Raw genomic sequence first — 21,045 nt, forward strand, 5'->3', positions numbered from 1 at the left:
ATATCTTGTTGCTGTGACATTTGTTGCTTGGCTACGGTTTCTGAATAGGCTGAGCTTTCATAACTTCGCAGTACGTTGGTGAAAAAAGTGCTCTTGTTATGTGAATTTTGTCAGCCATTTTAGATCTGGGGGAACAAAAAAATATTTTAGAAAACCATAGCAATTGCTTTGTTTCACAAGAAAGATACATTCTGAGCTTGTATCTTAAAAACCCGTAATCTGGGAAATATAGAAATAAGGCATGAGATTGACCACTTCTTGTGGTCTAGCTCAACATGCCTCTGAAAATAAAGGTTCAACTTTAGTTATTAAAGCCATTCACCAGTAATAGTTTCTGCATTCCTTTTTTACAAGCCTTTCTAGAGTGCAGCCTATGATAGTAATTATATGTCCTTTTTGGTCATCTTCTTTTGTCATTTTATTAAATAATGACAAAATAATTTACTTAGTGTGTATTGTTACACTTTAGATTCTCAGTAGTGACCTGCCTTGCAGGATGATTATAAAATTACAATATAATAATAACTTTATTTTTTTTGTATCCCACCTCCATCTCCTCAAAGGGACTCGGGGCGGCTTACATGGGGAAAAGCCCAAACAATATAATTTAAAATATAACACAGTAAAATTCATAAAACAACATCATAAAACAATATAAAACAAACAACATCATAACACAATATAAAAACAACCATTGAGCAAACAACCAGAAGACTCATATGGTAGACATTTATTGGGCTTAGGCCGGCAGGCTGGTGCAAACAATAATAATAATAATAATCATCATCATCATCATAATCAATGAGAACAGTATTCTGAAGTTTAAAATACCCTTCCTATGTGCGGTAATTGTAATTTTTACAAACATCTGTACTATCAAGTCATTATTATTATTATTATTTCCAAATTTCATATGGTTAACCTGGAGCATAATAATTTCCCTGAGGTCACTTTGTACGATTTGGCAAAGATCACTCTTGAAGCCACTTCACCACAACTGCTTTCCAGCGTAGCAATGAATCCCCTTATCCGGTCATAGAAGAAACAGAAATGGATGTAGTAAGTTGTGGGCGGGAGTAGGGGAATTTAACATTTAATAAACTACGTATTATCAGGTAACAAGGACAAGCAGAGAATCATTGTCTTGCACTTTTTCAGATGCCCGACTGATCACAGTTTGGACTAAAATTGCTCTGCTGTATGAAGCCTTAGCTGGTTCTTGCATGGCAGTTCTATTACTGGATGCTACAAATCTAAACATCTTATATTAATTTTTTTCCCCATGTGAGAAACTTCAAATTCCTCCTGGTGTGAAAGAATTGGCCATCTGCAAGGATGTTGCCCAGGGGGCGCTCTGATGTTTTTGATGTTTTACCATCCTTGTGGGAGGTTTCTCTCACGTCCCCGCATGGAGAGCTAGAGCTGACAGAAGGAACTCATCTGCACTCTCCCTGGGTTCGAACCTCTGACAGGTCAATCTTCAGTCCTTCCATTGTGCCACCGGAGATGCAATAAATAATAATAATATTCATAAATAATAATAAAACTTTATTTCTAGACCGCCCTCTCTCCCCGAAGGGACTCAGGGCAGTTTACAGACACAAAACAAAAAGTCAAACATTTAATGCCTCAAATGAATACAAACACAACAAAATAATAATAATCTAAAATAATAATAATCTTTATTTGTACCCCGCCACCATCTCCCCAAAGGGACTTGGGGCAGCTCACAGAAGCACTCGTAAGTGCCACATGCAGACAACAATGCATAATTATAAATTTTATTTTTTTAATTTATCATGTCAGGGCAACCAGTCAATTATATTACATTTCTAACAGAACAAAGCAAACAAACAGACAAAATACAAAATTTGTGAGTTAGGTAGTTGATTAAATGTCCTTTGACCAGTATCTGGCCACTTGGAGTGCTTCTGGTGTTGCTGGAAGAAGGTCCTCCATTGTGCATGTGGCAGGGCTCAGGTTGCATTGCAGCAGGTGGTCAGTTTTTGCTCTTCTCCACACTCGCATGTTGAGGATTCCACTATGCAGCCCCATTTCTGAAGGTTGGCTCTGCATCTTGTGGTGCCAGAGCGCAGTCTGTTCAGCGCCTTCCAAGTTGTCCAGTCCTCTGTGTGCCCAGGGGGGAGTCTCTCATTTGGTATCAGCCATTGGTTGAGGTTCTGGGTTTGAGCCTGCCACTTTTGGACTCTCGCCTGCTGAGGTGTTCTAGCGAGTGTCTCTGTAGATCTTAGAAAACTATTTCTAGATTTAAGTCATTGACGTGCTGGCTGATACCCAAACAGGGGATGAGCTGGAGATGTCTCAATTGATTATAAATACAATGACATAAGTATAATCAACAGCACATAAAAATCTCATTAATAACATTATTAAAATTTGAAAATTATAAGATCCCTGAAACGCAGTGGAACCTGCCGGCCGGCTATCTGTCATAACAATCAATCAAAGTGCGGGCCAGTACTATTAATGATTCATCACACTGGCCATGGATTATGTCTGAAGAGCCATGTTTTTAGACTAATAATATAAGATAATGTACAGAAACAACAATAAACTTGCAACAAAGAATTAAGCATCGAACTGAAAATAGTAAGAAACAATCCAATAAGACATAGTAAACTAAAACATGAGTAAAACATTACAACATATATGCTAAAAGCAATTATGATACAATTACATTAAAATGGCTTTAAAATGGTATTCATTTAAAACCAGTATTAATCTTGTATTCATTAATTTGCTGTTGTCTTTTCTAAAATGTTTATTGCTTACTATTCATTAGTCACTCATGATACATCTTAATTTTCTCCCAGAACATTTAAAGCACAGTTAAAAGGTGACTTTTCTCTTTCGTTATCATAGAATCATAGAGTTGGAGGAGACCCCACAGGCCATCCAGCCCAACCCCCTGCCATGCAGAAAATAAAATCAAAGCACTACTGACAGATGGCCATTCAGCTTCTGTTTAGAAACCTCTGAATAAGGAGACCCACCACACTCCTAAGCAGCATATTTCACTGAAGAAAAGTTCTTACCAGGCTTTGAAGCTGCAAGGCTATTAAATGCTAATCAAGTTGGCCATTTGTAACATTCCCACCTGCCTCAAACAGACAAGAGTTCTTTCTCCCACCCTGGACATTCCACAGATATATAAACCTCACTTGCCTAGTTTCTAACAAATCCCTCAACCTCTGAGGATGCCTATCATAGATGGGGGTCCCAAAGCCATATATTTAGTTTTTTCCTGAAGGTCAGGAGGGAGCAGGCCAATCTAATTTCATTGGGGCAGGAGTTCCATAGATGAGGGGCCACTACTGTCTCTCGTCCCCATCTGTTGCGCTTGCGAGGAAGTAGGATCGAGAGCAGGGCCTCCCCTGACAATCTTAGCCTCTGAGTTGGATTATAGAGGGAGATAGTACAGACAGAATTGGTAAACTGCCCTTTCTCTACCATTTTTCTTGGAACCGGATGGAATTCCTGTTTGCTTCACTGTTGCTTTAGTTTCAGGCATAGTGTAAAGCATGACCCTCCAAATACTGTTTGGCATCAACTTTCATCAGCCCCAACCAGCAAAACTAATGATGAAGGAGAAGAGGATTCATATTTCAACAACAGGAGGGCTGCATATGAGCACTAGGCTTTCAAATCCTCATTTTCCATGGGAAATATATGATCAGTCAAGGTTTTTGGTAAACGTAGAGATAAAAATTACATTTTATTCTTGAAAGTAGAATATAAGTTCTGTAACAATTCCAGTTTCTTTGCGTGAACAATGTCAATCTGTCCGAGACCTTTGCATAAAGTTATATAAAATCTCAAACAAATTTATACAAGACATTATGGCTTCAAACATGTTGCATTTAAAGTTTTTTTAATAGTTTCCCCCTCCACCTATTTCAAAAAATCTCTGGGTTAATGTCACCCAGGTCATCGTGTCTATAAATCACTTTAGATTTCTCAGAGCATATTAAATGCCCTAAATACCCTATTATCCTTGCAGGAACCCTGTGTAATGAGTCATAGCACCTGATTAATTTATCTTCATATTACTGGGAGTAATTTTCCAGAGGTTGAGACATATGTCTTTAGCAGCCCTTTAGCTGCATCTGAGACATTTAGCATATGGCCTATGTGATCTTCCACTGAGCCTATGCCACTTCTTTCAGCACTGACATATAGTGCATATAGGGGCTGAGATAAGAGACAATTTTGTTGTTAATGACTCCTTTTTTACCTTAGCAAACATTATTGTCTTGTTTTGAGTCATGTCTTCTCATGATATGTCCAAAATATGACAGATTCACTTTAGTCAATCTTGACTTTTAGGAAGCATTCTGGTTTCATTTACTCCTACATCAATTACAGTAATTTATCTTTTTTGTGTAGTCTGTTGTAACCATAAAACATTCCTCTGTCATCACATTGCAAATATGTTGACTCTCTTTCCTGTAAGTCAGGGTTTCTCAGCCTGGGGGTCAAGACCCCTGGGGGGGTTGCAAGGGGGTGTTAAAGGGGTCATCAAAGACCACCAGAAAACAACAGTATTTTCTGTTGGTCATGGGGGTTCTGTGTGGGAAGTTTAACCCAATTCTATCGTTTGTGGGGTTCAGAATGCTCTTTGATTGTAGGTGATCTATAAATCCCAGCAACTACAACTCCTAAATATCAAGGTCTATTTCCCCCAAACTCCACCAGTGTTCACATTTAGGCATATTGAGTATTGGTGCCAAGTTTGGTTCGGATCCATCATTGTTTGAGTCCACAGTGCTCTCTGGAAGTAGGTGAACTACAACTCCTAAATTCAATATCAGTGCCCATCAAACCCTTCTAGTTTTTTTTCTTGGTTGTGGGAGTTCTGTGTGCCAAGTGTGGTTCAATTCCATCGTTGGTGAAGTTCAGAATGCTCTTTGATTGAAGGTGAGCTATAAATCCTAGCAACTACAACTCCAAAATGACAAAATACACCCCCACCCCACTAGTATTCAAATTTGGGCGTATCGGGTATTTGTGCCAAATTTGGTCCAGTGAATGAAAATATATGCTGAATTTCAGATGTGTACATTACGATTCATAAGAGTAGCAAAATTTGTGAAATAGCAACAAAATAATTTTGCGATCACTACAACGCGAGGAACTGTATTAAGGGTTCGCAGTATTAGGAAGGTTGAGAAACACTGCTGTAAGTGTTCTTCTATGCCTAACTTTCACAATCGTACATAGAAACTGGAAATAAAATGACACTGGCAATTCTGAATTTAATAGTTTCTTCCTACTGATTTATTGACTTCTCCATTTTAATGCATGGCTGAGGCAAAGTACAGAAAATCTTTAAATTATTTAAATGCCTTAATTGTCTACTTTAGTTTTATGTGAGTCATAATGTAGCAATTATTTTTATTTTGTTTTGTTTTCTTAACTGCCTTATCTAAGGCTACCTAATTAGTTCATGAAAGAGACCAGATTAGTACAGGTAGCATCCCAAACTATTAGCATGTGTAATAAGCCACTTCAGTCTCTCACTTCTTTAGGAGATGAGCAAATAGCTTTCAAAATCATCTCTCCATTGAAGCATTCATTTGATAGCCATAGGCAACAAAGAAGTGAATAAAGATACATGAGCACATTACCATGTTTCCCTGAAAATAAGACACTCTAGTATTCACATTTGGGCATATTGAGTATTTATGCCAAGTTTGGTCCAGATCCTTCATTGTTTGAATCCATAGTGCTCTCTGGATGTAGGCGAACTACAACTCCAGAACTCAAGGTCAATATCCACCAAACCCTTCCAGTATTTTACGTTGGTTGTGGGAGTTCTGTGTGCCAAATTTGGTTCAATTCCATCACTGGTGAAGTTCAGAATGCTCTCTGATTGTAGGTAAACTATAAATTCCAGCAACTGCAACTCTGAAATGACATAATCAATCCCCCCCAAATCCACCAGTATTAAAATTTGAGCGTATTGGGTATTTGTGCCAAATTTGATCCAGTGAATGAAAATACATCCTGCATATCAGATATTTACATAACAATTAATAACAGTAGCAAAATTACAGTTTTGAAGTAGCAACGAAAATAATTTTCTGATTGGAGGTCATCACAACATGAGGAACTGTATTAAGGGGTCTTGGCATTAGGAAGGTTGAGAAACACTGCTTTATGCCTCAGCTTGCAGCAATCAAGGATAGTTAAGGGATAGAGTGGTCCAACCAGCATCCACTGCTGAAATCTACCTCCTTAGCATGCGGATAATGAAATGCAATAATGAAGAGGTGGAAATCTCTACCACTCTTCTTTGCCAGCCTCAGCAGGCTAGTATTTTTTTTTTCATGGCAATCATTTTTGTGAGTTTATTTACAAAACCACTGTAAATGTTTCTTGTGGACACATTTCATGACATTTTTCTTTTTGTGTGTGTATAATATTCATGCATACACACATACACTTTTTGTAAAAAAGAGTGATGCAAATCTCAAGTCTAGTTTCAGATGCCCAATAAACAGTCAAGCCTTTGTTCTTTCCAAGGGTTATGAGGCATTCTTGTTGTAAGGAACTATTAGGTCATTATGTTGCATGCATAATAGGATGGCTATGAACATGTTTGGTCCATCCTTGCCTCCGCTGCTGAAGGCTGGGTTAGATGCCAACAGAAATTGTACACCTTAAATATTATAAGGAGTTGTTTATATGTCTAGGAGGTGGTCTGTAAAGTTTTGAGGTGGTAATATGAGCTAGATTATTTCAGACTGCTGGTTAGGGTGCCAGTTTAAAATCCCTAATTATACCAACTCAAGCACATGTGCTAATTATACCAACTAGCACATGGAGAGTAGGCTGTTTAGCTGCTATATGTTTTTCTTATAGGGTTTTGTTGTTGTTAAATATATGCAGCATTCAAAAAGGGCATCTCTTCCATCTGTTGTCTAAATTGGCAGATTCCAAAATTCCACCTCATTCTCCTTCAAGTTCATATCAGGTTCTAGAAGATCTTGCCAGTAAGGAAATGTAGGGGTTTTCACGTACATTAAACTTGGTGATTCACCCTTTCAAACACTCAAGTGTAGAATTATGAACCCAATTTCCCTGTGTGACATTCATATTGTCTTCATTGTCTGTCCTCTAGCAAGCAAGCCGGTAATGAAGTATTCAAAAGGAAACTCCCCTAAAAGGCCACTGGGTCAGATGGTTAGTGTTGTAGTGCAGCCTAAGGCTGGTGATTTCGAGAAGATTGTGGGATTTCCTGTGGTATTTTCTGGGGCAAGTGATGAAGATTCAAGTTAGGGAAGTGATGGTTCTGTCTGTGAGAAACCTGACTTGGAAAGTGCCAGGCTTCAAGGTCAGTCAGAGGAGAAATGGTTACCAGAAATGGTAACATTAGATAAGGTGTGGAGCAAAGAGCTAAGTGATATGGAAGGTTCCCAGAGAAAAACACCTGGAGTTATGGAGATTAACAATAATCTTATACAGATGAGAGTAGAAAATAAGTAGTGCTGGTCAGAGCGATTATGTGGGAAAGTGGTGGAGGGAATTCATGGGAAAAGCAGTGACTTCATGGTTGCCTATTAATCAGCAAGTTGTTTCCTAAGGATTAGTTCAGGCAACGTAGTGTTTGAGTGAGAAGTTAGGCCTAAGTTCTCTGGTTTTGGTCAAGCCTTGGTTTTATTTTGAAGTATTCTATAAGTTTTCTATATTCTTGTTTTCATATTCCTGCTCAAGTTTTGCTAAGCATACCTTTTGCTTGTGAATTTATGCTGTACTTGTGGTTTTTGGCTATTTCTGGACTGTGTTACCTTTGGATCTGTATGAGACATTTGGATTCCTCTTTAGAACAGTTACTTTGAGTGAAAGAGGTTGTCAGCTAAATCAGAAGCCTATGAGTTATATATGGATGGCTCTCTTATCCACAGTCTAAATATCCAGTTTTAACTTACCCACGATGCAAAAGATTTCCCCCCTGCAGGTGTTTGTGGAAGTTTCTAGGTTCTCCTATGCAATTCTAAGGTATGTGTCTGGTCCATGTGTGGTAAAAATATATGCTTTAGGTATTCATTGTGAGAAGGGGCTTGGAACACATCCCCGGCAGGAGTCATACTGTATGTTTTGTATGTTATATCAACACATGAAAGAATTGACTGAAGATAGGTGAGTAAATGGATAAGAAAAAGCAAGAAGAGCATGACATTGAGTAGGAGAGAGTATAACACAATAAACCCTCTTGTATTATCAGCTAACATGCTTAAGGCTAAAATGATGGGTGATTGGTTTCTTTTTAATCACATCATGATAACTACTAGGCAATTCTTGAAAGATAATTGTGGATCATTTGGTAGAGATGTCAAAGATGGTTTTGAGAAGCAGAAAAGGGGCCCTAATAAGCAAATTGGAGTGAGAGCCCTGTTAAGGGATGATCACAAGCTAATTCCCACTTTCACGGTGTGGTGGATAATTTTTAAGCAGAAGTACTTCCTGCGCATGGCATTTCAGAGATGCTATGAAGACAATGAAAGAAGTAATTCTTGAACATCTTCCAGCTCAGACTTAATCATGCACGTTGTCTCAGAGGAATGGCTGCATTCAGTTGGCTCATAAGGTTGCGAGATGGGAGGCCTCAACCATACAAATCTGCCCACACACTTCGGTCCTCAAGAGAAGCTTGGGTAGGTCCCATCTCCTCTCAACCATGTCACAGAAAAAAGACAGGACTTTCTCTGTAATGTTGTCCAACTCAGGAACATTTGGTGAGGGAAAAAATGAGTAATTCACTGTCTGTTTTAGGTACCAAGTAAACAATTCATTTTGGCCATTTTCCATATCAGAAGCCATTTTGAACCCAGAAGGCCCCAGATTATCAGACAAACCTGGGGAAACTCTTTTGAAACCTGAATATCTTGACACTCAGTTAAGAACAATTGTAGAAGACTGGTAAAAAGGAAAAAATGTCCTGTTCTTTTTATCAGTTGTGATACTACTGCTTGATTTTTAATAGTTAACAGTTTTAATAGTTAGCATGTTTAGCTTTTTGCCTGTGCATATTATCTTGGAGTCCCCACTGAAGAGCCGAGACACAGGATTAGGAATGTTTTATTAAACTAAGTTGAAAAGACTTTTGGTTTTTGTTCTTACCCATAAAATGGTACCCAAGTGTGTTTTCAGTACATTTGGCAGTTTCTTTATACAGTATATGATTTTAATGGTTGTTTCAATGTTATGTTTTAATTGGATGGTTTTAATGTTTTTGTTAATTCATTGATGTATGTATATATGCGGCATTGAATTGTTGGGTTTGTAAGGCTGCCTTCAGTCCCCTTTGGGATTGAGAAAGGCGAGATACAAGTATGGTAAAAAAATATGTATTAATAATCTTTATTTCACAAAACAATTCCCATTCTAGGAATCTACCCAGTTTGGAGTTTCCTTACTTATGAGCGTCTATAATCTGTTCAAACTGTGTCTTAATACAGATCACTGTGAAAAACTATCAAGCCACATGTCCCCCTTTTGCGCCTCTAGTTTTACTTGTATTAAATTTGATTGATATGAGACGTCAATGCAGACAAGGAAAGTTCCCTAGAACTATTTCCTTGTGACCTGTACTGATAAGATCTCCGAATCCCGCTTGACAAGCTCATCAAGGAAATAGTGACTCTCTGATAAAAGTAATTTATGCCAGTCTGCAATGTAGTGAGTCGTAGAGGGTTTTAGTTGGAACAAAGGGTGTGTATTGCATTTCTTTTCATTTTGTAATACAGCACTAATTCTGAGTTGTCAGATATGGAATGACAATTGGTGTCACAATCCATATTTATGCGTACATATTCTAGTCACATGGAACACATGATAATCTACCATCTTTGAAGTCAGACCGGAGAAAATAATATTTTTCTAATCATCTGCCTATACATTATTTGTCTCAGCACTATCTGTTTCTGGGCAGCCAGTGTGATGTTTCAGTGTTGAACCATAATACCACATGAAATACACACCAAGGAAGAAAACAAAATGTTTGGAAACGAAAACCTATGTCAGATATGGATAACGTTTAGCCTTCCAGATGTCAATTGACTGCAATTCCCAGTGGTGAGGAATACTGTAAACTACAATTCAGCAACATCTGGAGTGCTAAGCTTTGTCCACAACTCTCCTATGTGGAAAGCCTGAAGGACTTGGTTACATTTAGCTTGTACAAGAGACAACTACCAGGCAACATGATAGCAGCCTTCAAATATTTGGAGAACCATCACATGTATGTATTGTTGAAAGCTTTCATGGCTGGAATCACTGGGTTGTTGAGTTTTCTGGTCAGTATGGCCATGTTCAAGAAACATTCCTTAGAGGATGCCTGCCATAGAGGCAGGTGAAATGTCTGGAGAGAATGCTTCTGGAACATGGCCATACTGCCCGGAAAACTCACAACAACCCATCACTTGTATAATGGAATAAATGTTTTCTCTCACTTGACTATAGGATCTGTAATGATAGGTTTATATACAAGGAGGAGGATTGCTGCTAAACATTAAGAAGAATGTGGATGCCAAAACAAATAACTGGCAGGGCAACAGTGTATTCCTCTTTGCTAAAAGTTTCACAGCAGAGATTGCATAACTTGTCAGGAGCATCATAGTAGAAGATGTTTTGCAGTGGCAGGGTGCTGTACTGGATAACCTTTAATGCCACTTCTAAATTGACAATTCTGTTTTCCCTCCCCATCAACTCAAAAGCAAGAGATGACATTACACATGGAAGGAATAAAGGAATGATTTATTTCAGGGTCTTTATACAATTCAAAGCAGGAGAGGTTGGGGAGGCATTAAATCCCTTCAATCCAGATTCTCTCGGAATATAACATCCACAAAGAAAGCCCATCCTGTGTCACCATAAGTTCAAGATCAGGCTTCTCCAACTGGACCCCTCCAGATGTATTGTATTACAATTCCTGCCATCACTGGCATAAGGGCTAGGGATGGTGGGAGGAGTAACCCAACACACTGAAGAACACTTGACCGGAGGAGAAGGGTCCAGGCAACCCTGTTTGAACAGAGAAGCTTCCTTCTCACTCAGCCAGAAAGCTAAAGAAACAATGACTTTTTGCACTTTTTACATACAGAATTTTCCTTTGGGAACCAAAAGGTTCCAACAGTCTTAATTTATCCAAAGTGACGCACATATGAAAGGGCCTAAAAGGTTAATCCATCTGAGAAGTGGCACTCCTTTAAGGCTCAATTTGAAATGAAGTGGCTTCATTCCCACTTTCAGTGGATGCCAGAACAAATAACTTGCTTATTTTACTGCTCATGTATCTAAAATGCCTCCTCCACCTATAAGCTGGCCAGTTGTTATGGGATAGCTGGGCCATCCCCTCAGGACACACAGAGATTATCCTTTATCTTCCCAGTCTTTCCTCTCCCTTTTAAATTAATGTTTCCTGATCACTGCAGGCTCAACTATTTTTGGAATTTGTTCTGCATGGTAGAGACTGGGTGTTAAAATACACATAGTTATTTAAAAATATTATCAAGGAGTGGAGAATTAGAGGGCAGCCATGTTAGTTCATAGCAGCAAGAAGACAAAAGTGCCAAGTTGTTGCAGGGGCCAATTTATTTATCGAGGCATGTAAGAGTTTGCATACTCAGCTGTCCAATTTCTCAAATAGATGCAGGTAGGGGGAGGAAGCTAGGGAGACATCTACGAACTCTGTCCTCACCAATTGGAGGAATCAGAGGACACTGAAAAACCTCTTTGCCAGCTGCACAGCTTTTCAAAACAATACATTTAAAGCAGAAGGGGCAGACATGTGCCCTTCTTCAAACCAAGCACACTTTTCAGCATCTGATGGATCTTAGCTTGCACTGTATACCAGATGGGACCCACAGCGATGAATATAGTCAGATGTGCAACTGCGGACATTTCAAAATGGCACTAACCCAAGGACAAAAGCCAGCATAGACGTGCCCTCCATTTGTGCATGGAGGAACTGGGGCCCCTGTGTTCTTGAAGAGTTTTGTGCAAAACTGAGCCAGAATCTTTGGGTTCTGTCCCCAGCTTTCAAAGGGTAGTGAGGTTCAAGTGGATTACTGGAAGGAGACTCCAGGAGCTGGAATTTTACATTCAACTCCCCTTGTTAATAATGCCCAAGGGATCAAAAATGGCCCTGCTAAAATTAGCATTAGTTTATTAACTCATTAACAAAGACAATAAAATGCCAAAAAAGAGGAGATGACGCTCCCCCTTCAATTTCTCCAAAGGGGGCGTAGAGGGTTGGGGCAACCGATTTCCCTTCCCTCCTGCAGAGGAGAGGAGCAGCCCCTCCCCTTTCCCAACCTGGGCACCAGGGTCTCACCCCAACACATCACATTAAGGGGGACCAGAGATGGGTTACCAGGGTTCACAGCCACGTAGCAAAGCGCAGTTGTACAGCAAGTCAACAGGGGCACCCCCAAATTGGTACTCCCTGAATCCTGTGCTCCCCTCAAAAAATCTGATAGGGGAGCGGGTACAGTCCCAAATCACCTCCTGTTGAAGCAGAGACCTGCAAGAACAAGAAATCCAGTGAACATTGCGCCTCCTGACAAACAGTCTGGACTACAAATCAGTTAGCTATTACTTAAACCAGAATCTTTTGAGTAATTTATGATGGCATAACTAGAGGAAGGGTTTATACAAGCACAACTATCTCTTCCTGTGTTGCATAAGGAAATATCTGGTATTTCCTGTTGCAACAATTGTTATAGCCTGTATAACTGCTGCTGGATAGACAGTTTTGCTCTTCTCTTATCTTCTTTGAGCAAGCCAAGCGGACAGTTTTGCTCTTTTCTGGTCTCCTTTGCACTGCAGAATTCTTTATTATTGTTGTTGTTGTTTGTTTGTTTATATCCCGTTTTATCTCTCCATAAGGAAACTCAAAGCGGCTCACAAGTAAAAACATTCCAACGCAACTTAAAATGTACAAATATAAATAAATATAAAACAGTATTAAATAACGTTAGTATTAAAACAATCCGGGTTAAAAGCATATAAAATCACATCACAAAATCACAGCAGCCCTTGATGGTCTTAAACACCATCATCTTTAAAAGCCTGCCTGAATAAAATGGTTTTAGCCTGCTGCCAGAAGGACAACAGAGAGGGGGCCATTTTGGCTTCCCTGGGCAGGGAGTTCTAGAGCCGAGGGGCAGCCACCGAGAAGGCCAGCTTCTCATTCTCACCAACTGAGCTTGAGATGGAAGTAGGACCAAGCTGCCACACTGTACCAGCTTCAAACAGGATCCATACTATAGTTGCGGCATATTGCAATTTACAAAGCTTGCTACAGTGAATCCAAGACAAACTTTTGCAACACACATACCTCAGCAGTTCAGTTAAAAGGGCTTTTTCTGTGTGTGAGGCAAACACAGGAAGCATGGTTGGCGTTTCGCATCTATTTCATAATTTGTCTTAAGTGTCTGCCTTGTGAATTAGTCCCATTATGTAGTACTACCTCAGTATGGCAACATTTCCATGGCCCTTTTGGCAATGGGAAGGGATGTTTAATCCTTGTTTGAGGAGATGAATCATACTTTTATTATCTCCAAATAATTAGTTATAGGAACTTCTTTTTCTTAGGAAAAAACTACTACAAAAGTTTGAAACCATTTTAATCTCAGTGGCGCAATGGGTTAAACCCTGAATATAGCATATATTCACATCTCTAAACCAAAGGGGTAAACTAATAATAATAATAATAATAATAATAATAATAGGATTTAAAGATAGAACTGCAAAGACTCTGGCACAAGCTAGTAAAGGTGATCCCAGTGGTGATCGGCACACTGGGTGCAGTGCTTAAAGACCTTGGCCTGCACTTAAAAATAATTGGCACTGACAAAATTACCATCTGTCAGCTGCAAAAGGCCACTCTGCTTGGACCTGCACACATTATTCACTGATACATCACAATCCTAGACATTTGGGAAGTGTGATCAAATACAAAACCCACCCAGCATAGTGATCTTGTTTGCTGTGTACTAATCTTGTTGTGTATCAAATAATAATAATGATAATAATAATGATAGTAATAATACCACCCTATGCCAAAAGGCAACATCTAACTTACACTGAAGCCCAGTATTCCATTTTTAAAAATGAAGATATACTCACCAATGGTCCAAACAACCCCTCAGGGACCTTGATAGCCAGGCTGGAAGCGTGCCGTCTCCTCAAATATCAGTTCTTTCAGTTTCTCTTTGGGAAGATCATCCAGCTCCATGTCAAAAGTGAATGGCTCTTCAGCAATCGGCTAGAGGGAGCCAAAGCCAGAGAGAGAGACAGATAAAATCCAGTTATCCTGGTTTGTAAATGTCTTCCTCCCAAGCCCACTAGCTAAGCTGGGATTTGGCAGTTCAAAAAGCTTAATTTTTTTTCAACTCTGGACTTTCTCTTTCCCCGATCCTGTTAAACTCCAAGAACCAAGTACCTCATCTGAGGGGTCGTAGTACTGCTCTAGGTAAGGATGGGCCAAGGACTCCTCCACTGTGATGCGTTTGTTGGGGTTAAAGGTCAACATTTTGTCCAACAGGTCTAGAGCTGAGAACAGACATAAGAGAATGCACTATGAGCAACCAAACAGCAGATGGCAACAGAAGCAACAATGCTATTTCTTCTTAATAGGTTGATAAACAGATGGTTGTAGGGAGGGAACGTAGCCAGAGGTGGCAGCAGAGTGCAGTTTAGGATGGCAACTGCTGGTTTTTAAGGCAATAGGTCAAAACTCCTAGGGCTGGCTATGTGCCAGACTGAAGACTGTGTCAAGTGAAATCACCATAAAAACCCCTGTGGCGCAATGGGTTAAACCCTTGTGCCGGCAGGACTGCTGACTGAAAGGTCAACAATTCAAATCCGGGGAGCGGAGTGAGCTCCTGTCTGTCAGTTCCAGCTTCTCATGCAGGGAGATGAGAGAAGCCTCCCACAAGATGGTAAAACATCCGGGCATCCCCTGGGCAACGTCCTTGCAGACGGCCAATTCTCTCACACCACAAGTGACTTGCCGTTTCTCAAGTCGCTCCTGACATGAAAAAAACCCCTAAAAAACCATAAAGCATGAGCCCAACTGGATCTCCATGCACCCCACCTAAGATGAGTATCCTGTTTCCAGCAATGGTTGACCAGATAATTCTCACAAAGTAATATTTTAACCTTCTCCTAAAGTATATCTAACATTCAGAAATATACTACCTTCAATGTACCCAGTTAGCTATTATCCTGCATTAGCTTGCCAAGCCCCTTACAATCTAATCCAGTCTAATGGAAGAAAATAAGCTGAGAAGTTGCTAGCAAAAACAGAACAAGAGCAGATGTCCTGGGTCAAATTTAATTCAGGATTGGCTCCAGGCTATAAAACACTGAAGACTTCTACCACAGGTAACTGTCATTAGCCAACCGTATATGTTCTGAGCTCGACACTGTGAGTCATGTATTCTATGACATGTACATGTTCTGCATTCTTTTCCTCACTTACCTTTGGGATCTGCCTTAGGGAACAGTTTGTTCCAGGGTACCTTGGGCTTTTGGGGCAGCGACTGGAGATAGTTGCGCGCCTTCATATTGATGATGCAGTTCAGGTCATCCTGAGATGGGGAACCTAGAATACCTGGAGAGATAGATGGGCAGAACATTGGGATCTAGGATGTGTCAAGTCTTAGAGAAGAAACAGGTATCGAATCTGTAACAAGGAATTTTTCAGGCATTAAAAAGAGTGTAACCAGAGATCAAGAGAGGCAAAGCCTACAATTCAACAACAAGCTAGGAAAATCTCTCTTACACAATCTTGCCAAATGTTTGACACTCCCCACTCTCTCCGCTTACCCAGGATATGGTTAAGCTGATCCAGGTAGTGCTTGCCAGGAAAGATGGGTCGGTTTGACAGCATCTCGGCCAGGATGCAGCCCACAGACCATATATCAATGGACTTGGTGTAGCCCTAAGAAAGAGGAAAGACATGGAAAGACAATCCTGGATGTGGGACCCTTAGTCCAACCCTGCTCACATCTTATTAAGGCCATATAAAACAAATGATCTGTGAATGTCACTTCCTGCCTCTTGCATTACAGCAGCTTTTAAGCAGAATAAAAACTCAAACTTTCAATCCCTCATAGAGAAAAGCATCTTCAACTGTTGAGTAAGTGAGAAGTAATCAGGAATACCTCCTTTCTTCCAACCAAACCTACAATGGAGGTGATGTGCAAAAACCTCAGAACTCAAATGTCTCAAAGATAAGAAAATAAGGTGGCAGTTTAAGCAATGTAGAGAGATGAGGAAGAAAACAGACAATGGGAAGGATGGCTTTTGAAGGAAGTGACAAGCTAAAGTATGGGTAGGCTCAGTCACATGAACCTTAACAGATAAGGGACAGGAAATAGAAATTTGGTAATTGTATTGTGGCTTTTTGCTGTCATTTCACTGCAGTGAGCTACCGAGACGACATGATAAAAGCCTTCTCAAATGTAAAGGGTATGCTTTAGTTTATAACTTTTTCACATCTTAGAAGCTATTTTCATTGAAGACCAAACAAGGTATTATTTTTCTTTCCAGGGGAGTCAGGAATCCGCATTCACAATTACACAAGCCAACAAAATCAAACGTTTGTAATAATCAGAAATAAGAGTAGCAGATTAAATCAATTTTATGCTGATTTTATTTTATGAAAACATTTAATGAAAAATACTTGTTGGTTTGTTATTTATCATTACTTCAGGAATCCTGGATTCCAAGCTCTCTCTACCTCAAGCCACTTACCTTGGAATTGAGCATGATTTCAGGGGCTCGGTACCAGCGGGTGGCAACATATTCTGTCAAGAACCCTGTGTGGTCATGGTCTGGATCAGCAATTCGGGCCAAGCCAAAATCACAGATCTGTAAGCAGAAAGGGAAGAATGGGATAGGCAAGAGTGGCAAACCCAGAGTGAGCAAAAATTTAATCAAAATGCAATAGGGTAGAGGTGGATATCAGATGGGAAAAGCAACAAGAGGCTGAAGCAACAGTTGCTAAATGCCACCTTCAGGTCGCATGTGGTATTGATGAGAAGATTGCTGGGCTTTAGATCCCTATGCAGCACATTGGCAGAGTGAATGTATTTCAGCCCTCTGAGAATCTGGTAGAGGAAGTAACAGATGTGGTCGTTGCTGAGTTGCTGGGTCTTTAGCAGCTTGTACAGATCTGTCTCCATTAAATCCTGAACTATGTATCTGTAAAATGAGAAAATGTGCCTCCTCCAAGAAAGGGGAGGCAAAGAAGATAGTCAAGGGAAGTAACAATGCACATTATTTGGGGCAAAACATAAAACGCATGCATAATCAAATGAAGCCATGACACTAGCAACAACATCACCATCCTCCAAACTGGAGTGACTTTCATCAATTGGCGTTAAACCAGAGAGAAGGGACTTACATCACTTTGATGAGTCTTGTCAGAAAGAGTATCATCTTAAGGCAGCTAAGGCCTCATCACACTAGAGAATGAATCCACTTTAAATCCAGTTGCTGCCTCCTGCAAAATTCTGGGGTTTGTGGTTTAGGGAGGAGCCTTTAACAGCCTCACCAAACTATAAATCCCAGAATTCTGCAGGGGGCAGCAACCAGATTTAAAGTGGATTCATTCTCTAGTGTGATGAAGTAGAATGACTATAATCACTTTCCAATTCCATGGTGTGCAGATATGCACAGAGATGATACTGAGAAAGCATTTTGAGTTTTTAGATGCAAAGTACTCACAGAATAATATCTGAAGCTATTGCCAGAAGGCAACAATGAAGCAACACAAAGCTGCTTCCTAGTATAATTAATTCCCAGCAATCCTTGTTTTTGGTCAGCTGGAGCTTCCAACATGAATATTTGGTTCAAAGATAGACTAGAACTAGGGAGGATGGACACAGATTGTCATTTCATGTATACATTTCCTGTACATAATAACCATCCATTTATGAAGGATGTTGTGGAAGGGATAACAAAGATTTGCAAGGATACACATCACGCATCTGATCAATAGTAGGGGCACGCAAAATGTCATTGATGCCGATGACGTTCTCATGTTTGAAGCGGAGTAGTATCTTTATTTCACGCAGTGTGCGTTGGCAATAGGTTTGATGCTCGAAGGGACTGATCTTTTTGATGGCAGCTCGAATCTTGTTCACATGGTCATAAGAAGAACTGTGGAGAAAGGAAGGCATGGGCAGATAAGGATCTCTAGGTCTGCGTTGTCTTCTCAGTAAGTTATTTCTGCACACTTTCATAACAGAAATTATCCAGTATCATTCCAGTGGAAGAAAGCAATGTGATGCTTTAAAAGAGAAACAAGCAGAGAGAACTGCACCCAAAAGCTTGTCAAATAGCAAGATACACACCCCAGATTTATATCTTTGTCAATGGGATTGATTCAAGAACAGAAGTACAGGAGAAACACCAAGTTTTCACAATACAGATAATGAGATGCAATTGTTGATAAGAGTTCAGCTGTTCAGCACAGTGCATTCAAATGGCAAGCTTGCTAGAATTGACACAATGGAGACCTGAAAAGTGTTAACACTTAATAACATGGAGAAATGCTTCTGAGGCAAGCCATGACCATCTTTCTAAGTATCATGTCTCTGGGCTTTTTCTCTCACACAGACAAGATGCTTAGAAAGATGGTCATGAATACATCAGCCTAAAGAAGCTACAGGTATTGGGAGTTCAAGCAGAAGCCTGGGTATCCATTCAACATAGTCAATTCAATGGTATGGTGGCTATGTATGGTGTTCTAAAATATTATAAAAAGTATCCTGGCTTAGAGAACCCTTCTAGACATAACTAACATCTACTGCAGTCCAGACATCTACAGGCTAATAGTAACATAACAAATGCAAATCAGGTGTTGACTTTAGTGTAGAAACCAGCATATATAATCAGAAATTAGGACCAATGAGCCACACTTGGGGTGCATTTACACCGTACAAATAATGCAATTTCACAACACTTTAACTCATGGCTCAATGGAATCACAGGAGTTGTAGTTTGGTGAAGTACCAGCATCTTTGGCAGAGAAGGCTAAAAGGCTTTGTAACACTACATCCCCCAGGATTCCACATTATTGAACTATGGGTGTGAAACTGCACTCATTATATAGTGTAGATCAGTGGTTCTCAACCGGTGGGTCCCCAGGTGTTTTGGCCTACAACTCGCAGAAATCCCAGCCAGTTTACCCGCTGTTAGGATTTCTGGGAGTTGAAGGCCAAAACATCTGGGAACCCACAGGTTGAGAACCACTGGTATAGATGCACCCAAAGCAGCTGGGATTTCTGGGAGTTGTAGCCAAAACACCTGGGGACCCACAGGTTGAGAACCACTGCTTTAGTGAAACCATCTGGCATACAGAACTAAAGTGTTTAAATACACCAGGCACCTAGTGTGATGCTTAACGAATACACAGCAGCGAAAGATTTGGAAAGGAAAAGCTTATCCATTTCGACTGGGCTCTTGCAGTGCAACTATCTGAAAGACAATTGCTATCATTGGCAATTTCTTCATCGATTGCTGCAACGATGGCAGACATGATGGCTGCTGCCTCAGGCTCCCTGACATCTCAGGTGCATATACACTGGAGAAGGAATGCAGTTTGGCACAGCTTTTAAATGCCATGGCCCAATGCTATGGAATCCTGGGACTTATAGTTTTTACAATGTTTCTAGCCTTCAAAGAGAGCTGGTGCCTCACCAAGCTACAAATCCCTGGGGTGCCACAGTCTTGAGCCATGGCAGTTTCAAACTGCACTCATTCTAAGGCATAGATCAGGCATGGGCAAACTTGGGCCCTCCAGGTGTTTTGGACTCCAGCTCCCACCATTCCTAACAGCCTCAGGCCCTTTCCTTTTGCCCCTCAGCCGCTTAAGCGGCTGAGGGGCAAAAGGAAGGGGCCTGAGGCTGTTAGGAATGGTGGGAGCTGGAGTCCAAAACACCTGGAGGGCCCAAGTTTGCCCTTGCTTGATCTATGCTGTAGAATAGATGCAGCCCTCGAAGCCAAACGCACAAAAGGGCCTGGTGTTGGCACCCCTCCAAGGCAAGGCCTTAGCCAAGAAGCCTGGCAAATATTGGCCCAGAGAGATAGCGGGGCCAATCCCTGGGAGGAGCTTAGTAGGCGGCAACCATAACTTTGCAGGCTTGGGGTGTGTTTTGTGTGCCTGATTGGCTTACAGTGCAATTCAGCCCTCCAGAGGTGTAGGACTTCAACTCCCAGGAGCCTCAGCTGGGCCAGGGTTCTTTGAAGGATTGAGAGGCGCACAGTTATTGAGAACGACACCCTCTTGTTCTGGAGAGGTTCAGGAACTTAAAACAATATGGCGGAGGCCTGGTTCTGAGGGTACGGCGGCCGCGCGGGGCCAGTTTTAGACAGCAGAACGTTGGCCTAGGTTTGGGTACGGCGGCCGAGAAGGGCCGTTCCGAGCCGTTCGCGCTCTCGCTCTCTCACTCACCACACCATTCCGTAGGCGCCCTCGCCGATGTACTGCAGGTCCGTGTAGCGCGGGCCCACGTCGAACACCTGCCCTTTCACCGTCTCCACGCCCAATCTCGGCGCCCCGGGCACAGGCACGGCTCCTGCCCCGCCGGGCGCTGCTGCTGTCGCTGCCGACATGGCCGATCCTCTGAAGAACCCCCTGCAGCCGCTCCTTAGCGCTGCTGCTGCTGCTTTACCCGGAACCGACACCGCCCGACGGCACTGCGCATGCGCTCGCCTTAGGAAGCTTGAGAGATGGCCACTGCGCAGGCGCAACTGAGAAGCTGCGGCTGGGAAGCTCTCCCCCTTCCCAGTGCGCAGGCGCAAAATTAGCCTGCTAGCGACATACACACCGCAGCGCGCCTGGGTGGGATTGGGACGTCAGGGGCTCAACCCGGAAGCGCCGCACCCAAAACATTCCACTCCCGCGAGGCCCCGCCCCCTCGGGCCCGATAAGCCCCGCCCCTTGGCTCAGCGCGCCGCCAATCCCCTGCTCGAGGCCCCGCGCTGATTCTTCTCTCAAGCCCC

General features: G+C 41.4%; 1 protein-coding gene across 1 annotated transcript; it reads right to left on the reverse strand.

Annotated features, from left to right (window-relative positions):
- Positions 1–10,760: 10,760 nt before the first annotated feature.
- MAPK3 (mitogen-activated protein kinase 3) lies at positions 10,761–20,770 on the reverse strand. Its single transcript, XM_060780293.2, has 9 exons — positions 20,495–20,770; positions 18,016–18,198; positions 17,049–17,238; positions 16,789–16,905; positions 15,859–15,973; positions 15,512–15,643; positions 14,471–14,580; positions 14,155–14,293; positions 10,761–12,547 (listed from the first exon to the last, which is right to left on the reverse strand). The coding sequence occupies exons 1-8, from the start codon at positions 20,653–20,655 to the stop codon at positions 14,174–14,176; spliced, it is 1,128 nt and encodes a 375-aa protein (XP_060636276.2). The 5' UTR covers positions 20,656–20,770; the 3' UTR covers positions 10,761–12,547; positions 14,155–14,173.
- Positions 20,771–21,045: the final 275 nt, after the last annotated feature.

This window comes from Anolis sagrei, chromosome 6, assembly GCF_037176765.1.
Source record: "Anolis sagrei isolate rAnoSag1 chromosome 6, rAnoSag1.mat, whole genome shotgun sequence".
NCBI classification, from domain to species: domain Eukaryota; kingdom Metazoa; phylum Chordata; class Lepidosauria; order Squamata; family Dactyloidae; genus Anolis; species Anolis sagrei.

Excerpts from the sequence above, each read along its gene's own strand:
- MAPK3 (XM_060780293.2), bottom strand. The coding sequence starts at position 20,655 with ATGTCGGCAGCGACAGCAGCAGCGCCCGGCGGGGCAGGAGCCGTGCCT. Across the intron at positions 15,644-15,858 it reads TCAGCTTAACCATATCCTGG|GTATTCTAGGTTCCCCATCT; the intron begins GTAAGCGGAGAG and ends CTATCTCTCCAG. Across the intron at positions 14,294-14,470 it reads ACTACGACCCCTCAGATGAG|CCGATTGCTGAAGAGCCATT; the intron begins GTACTTGGTTCT and ends GGCTCCCTCTAG.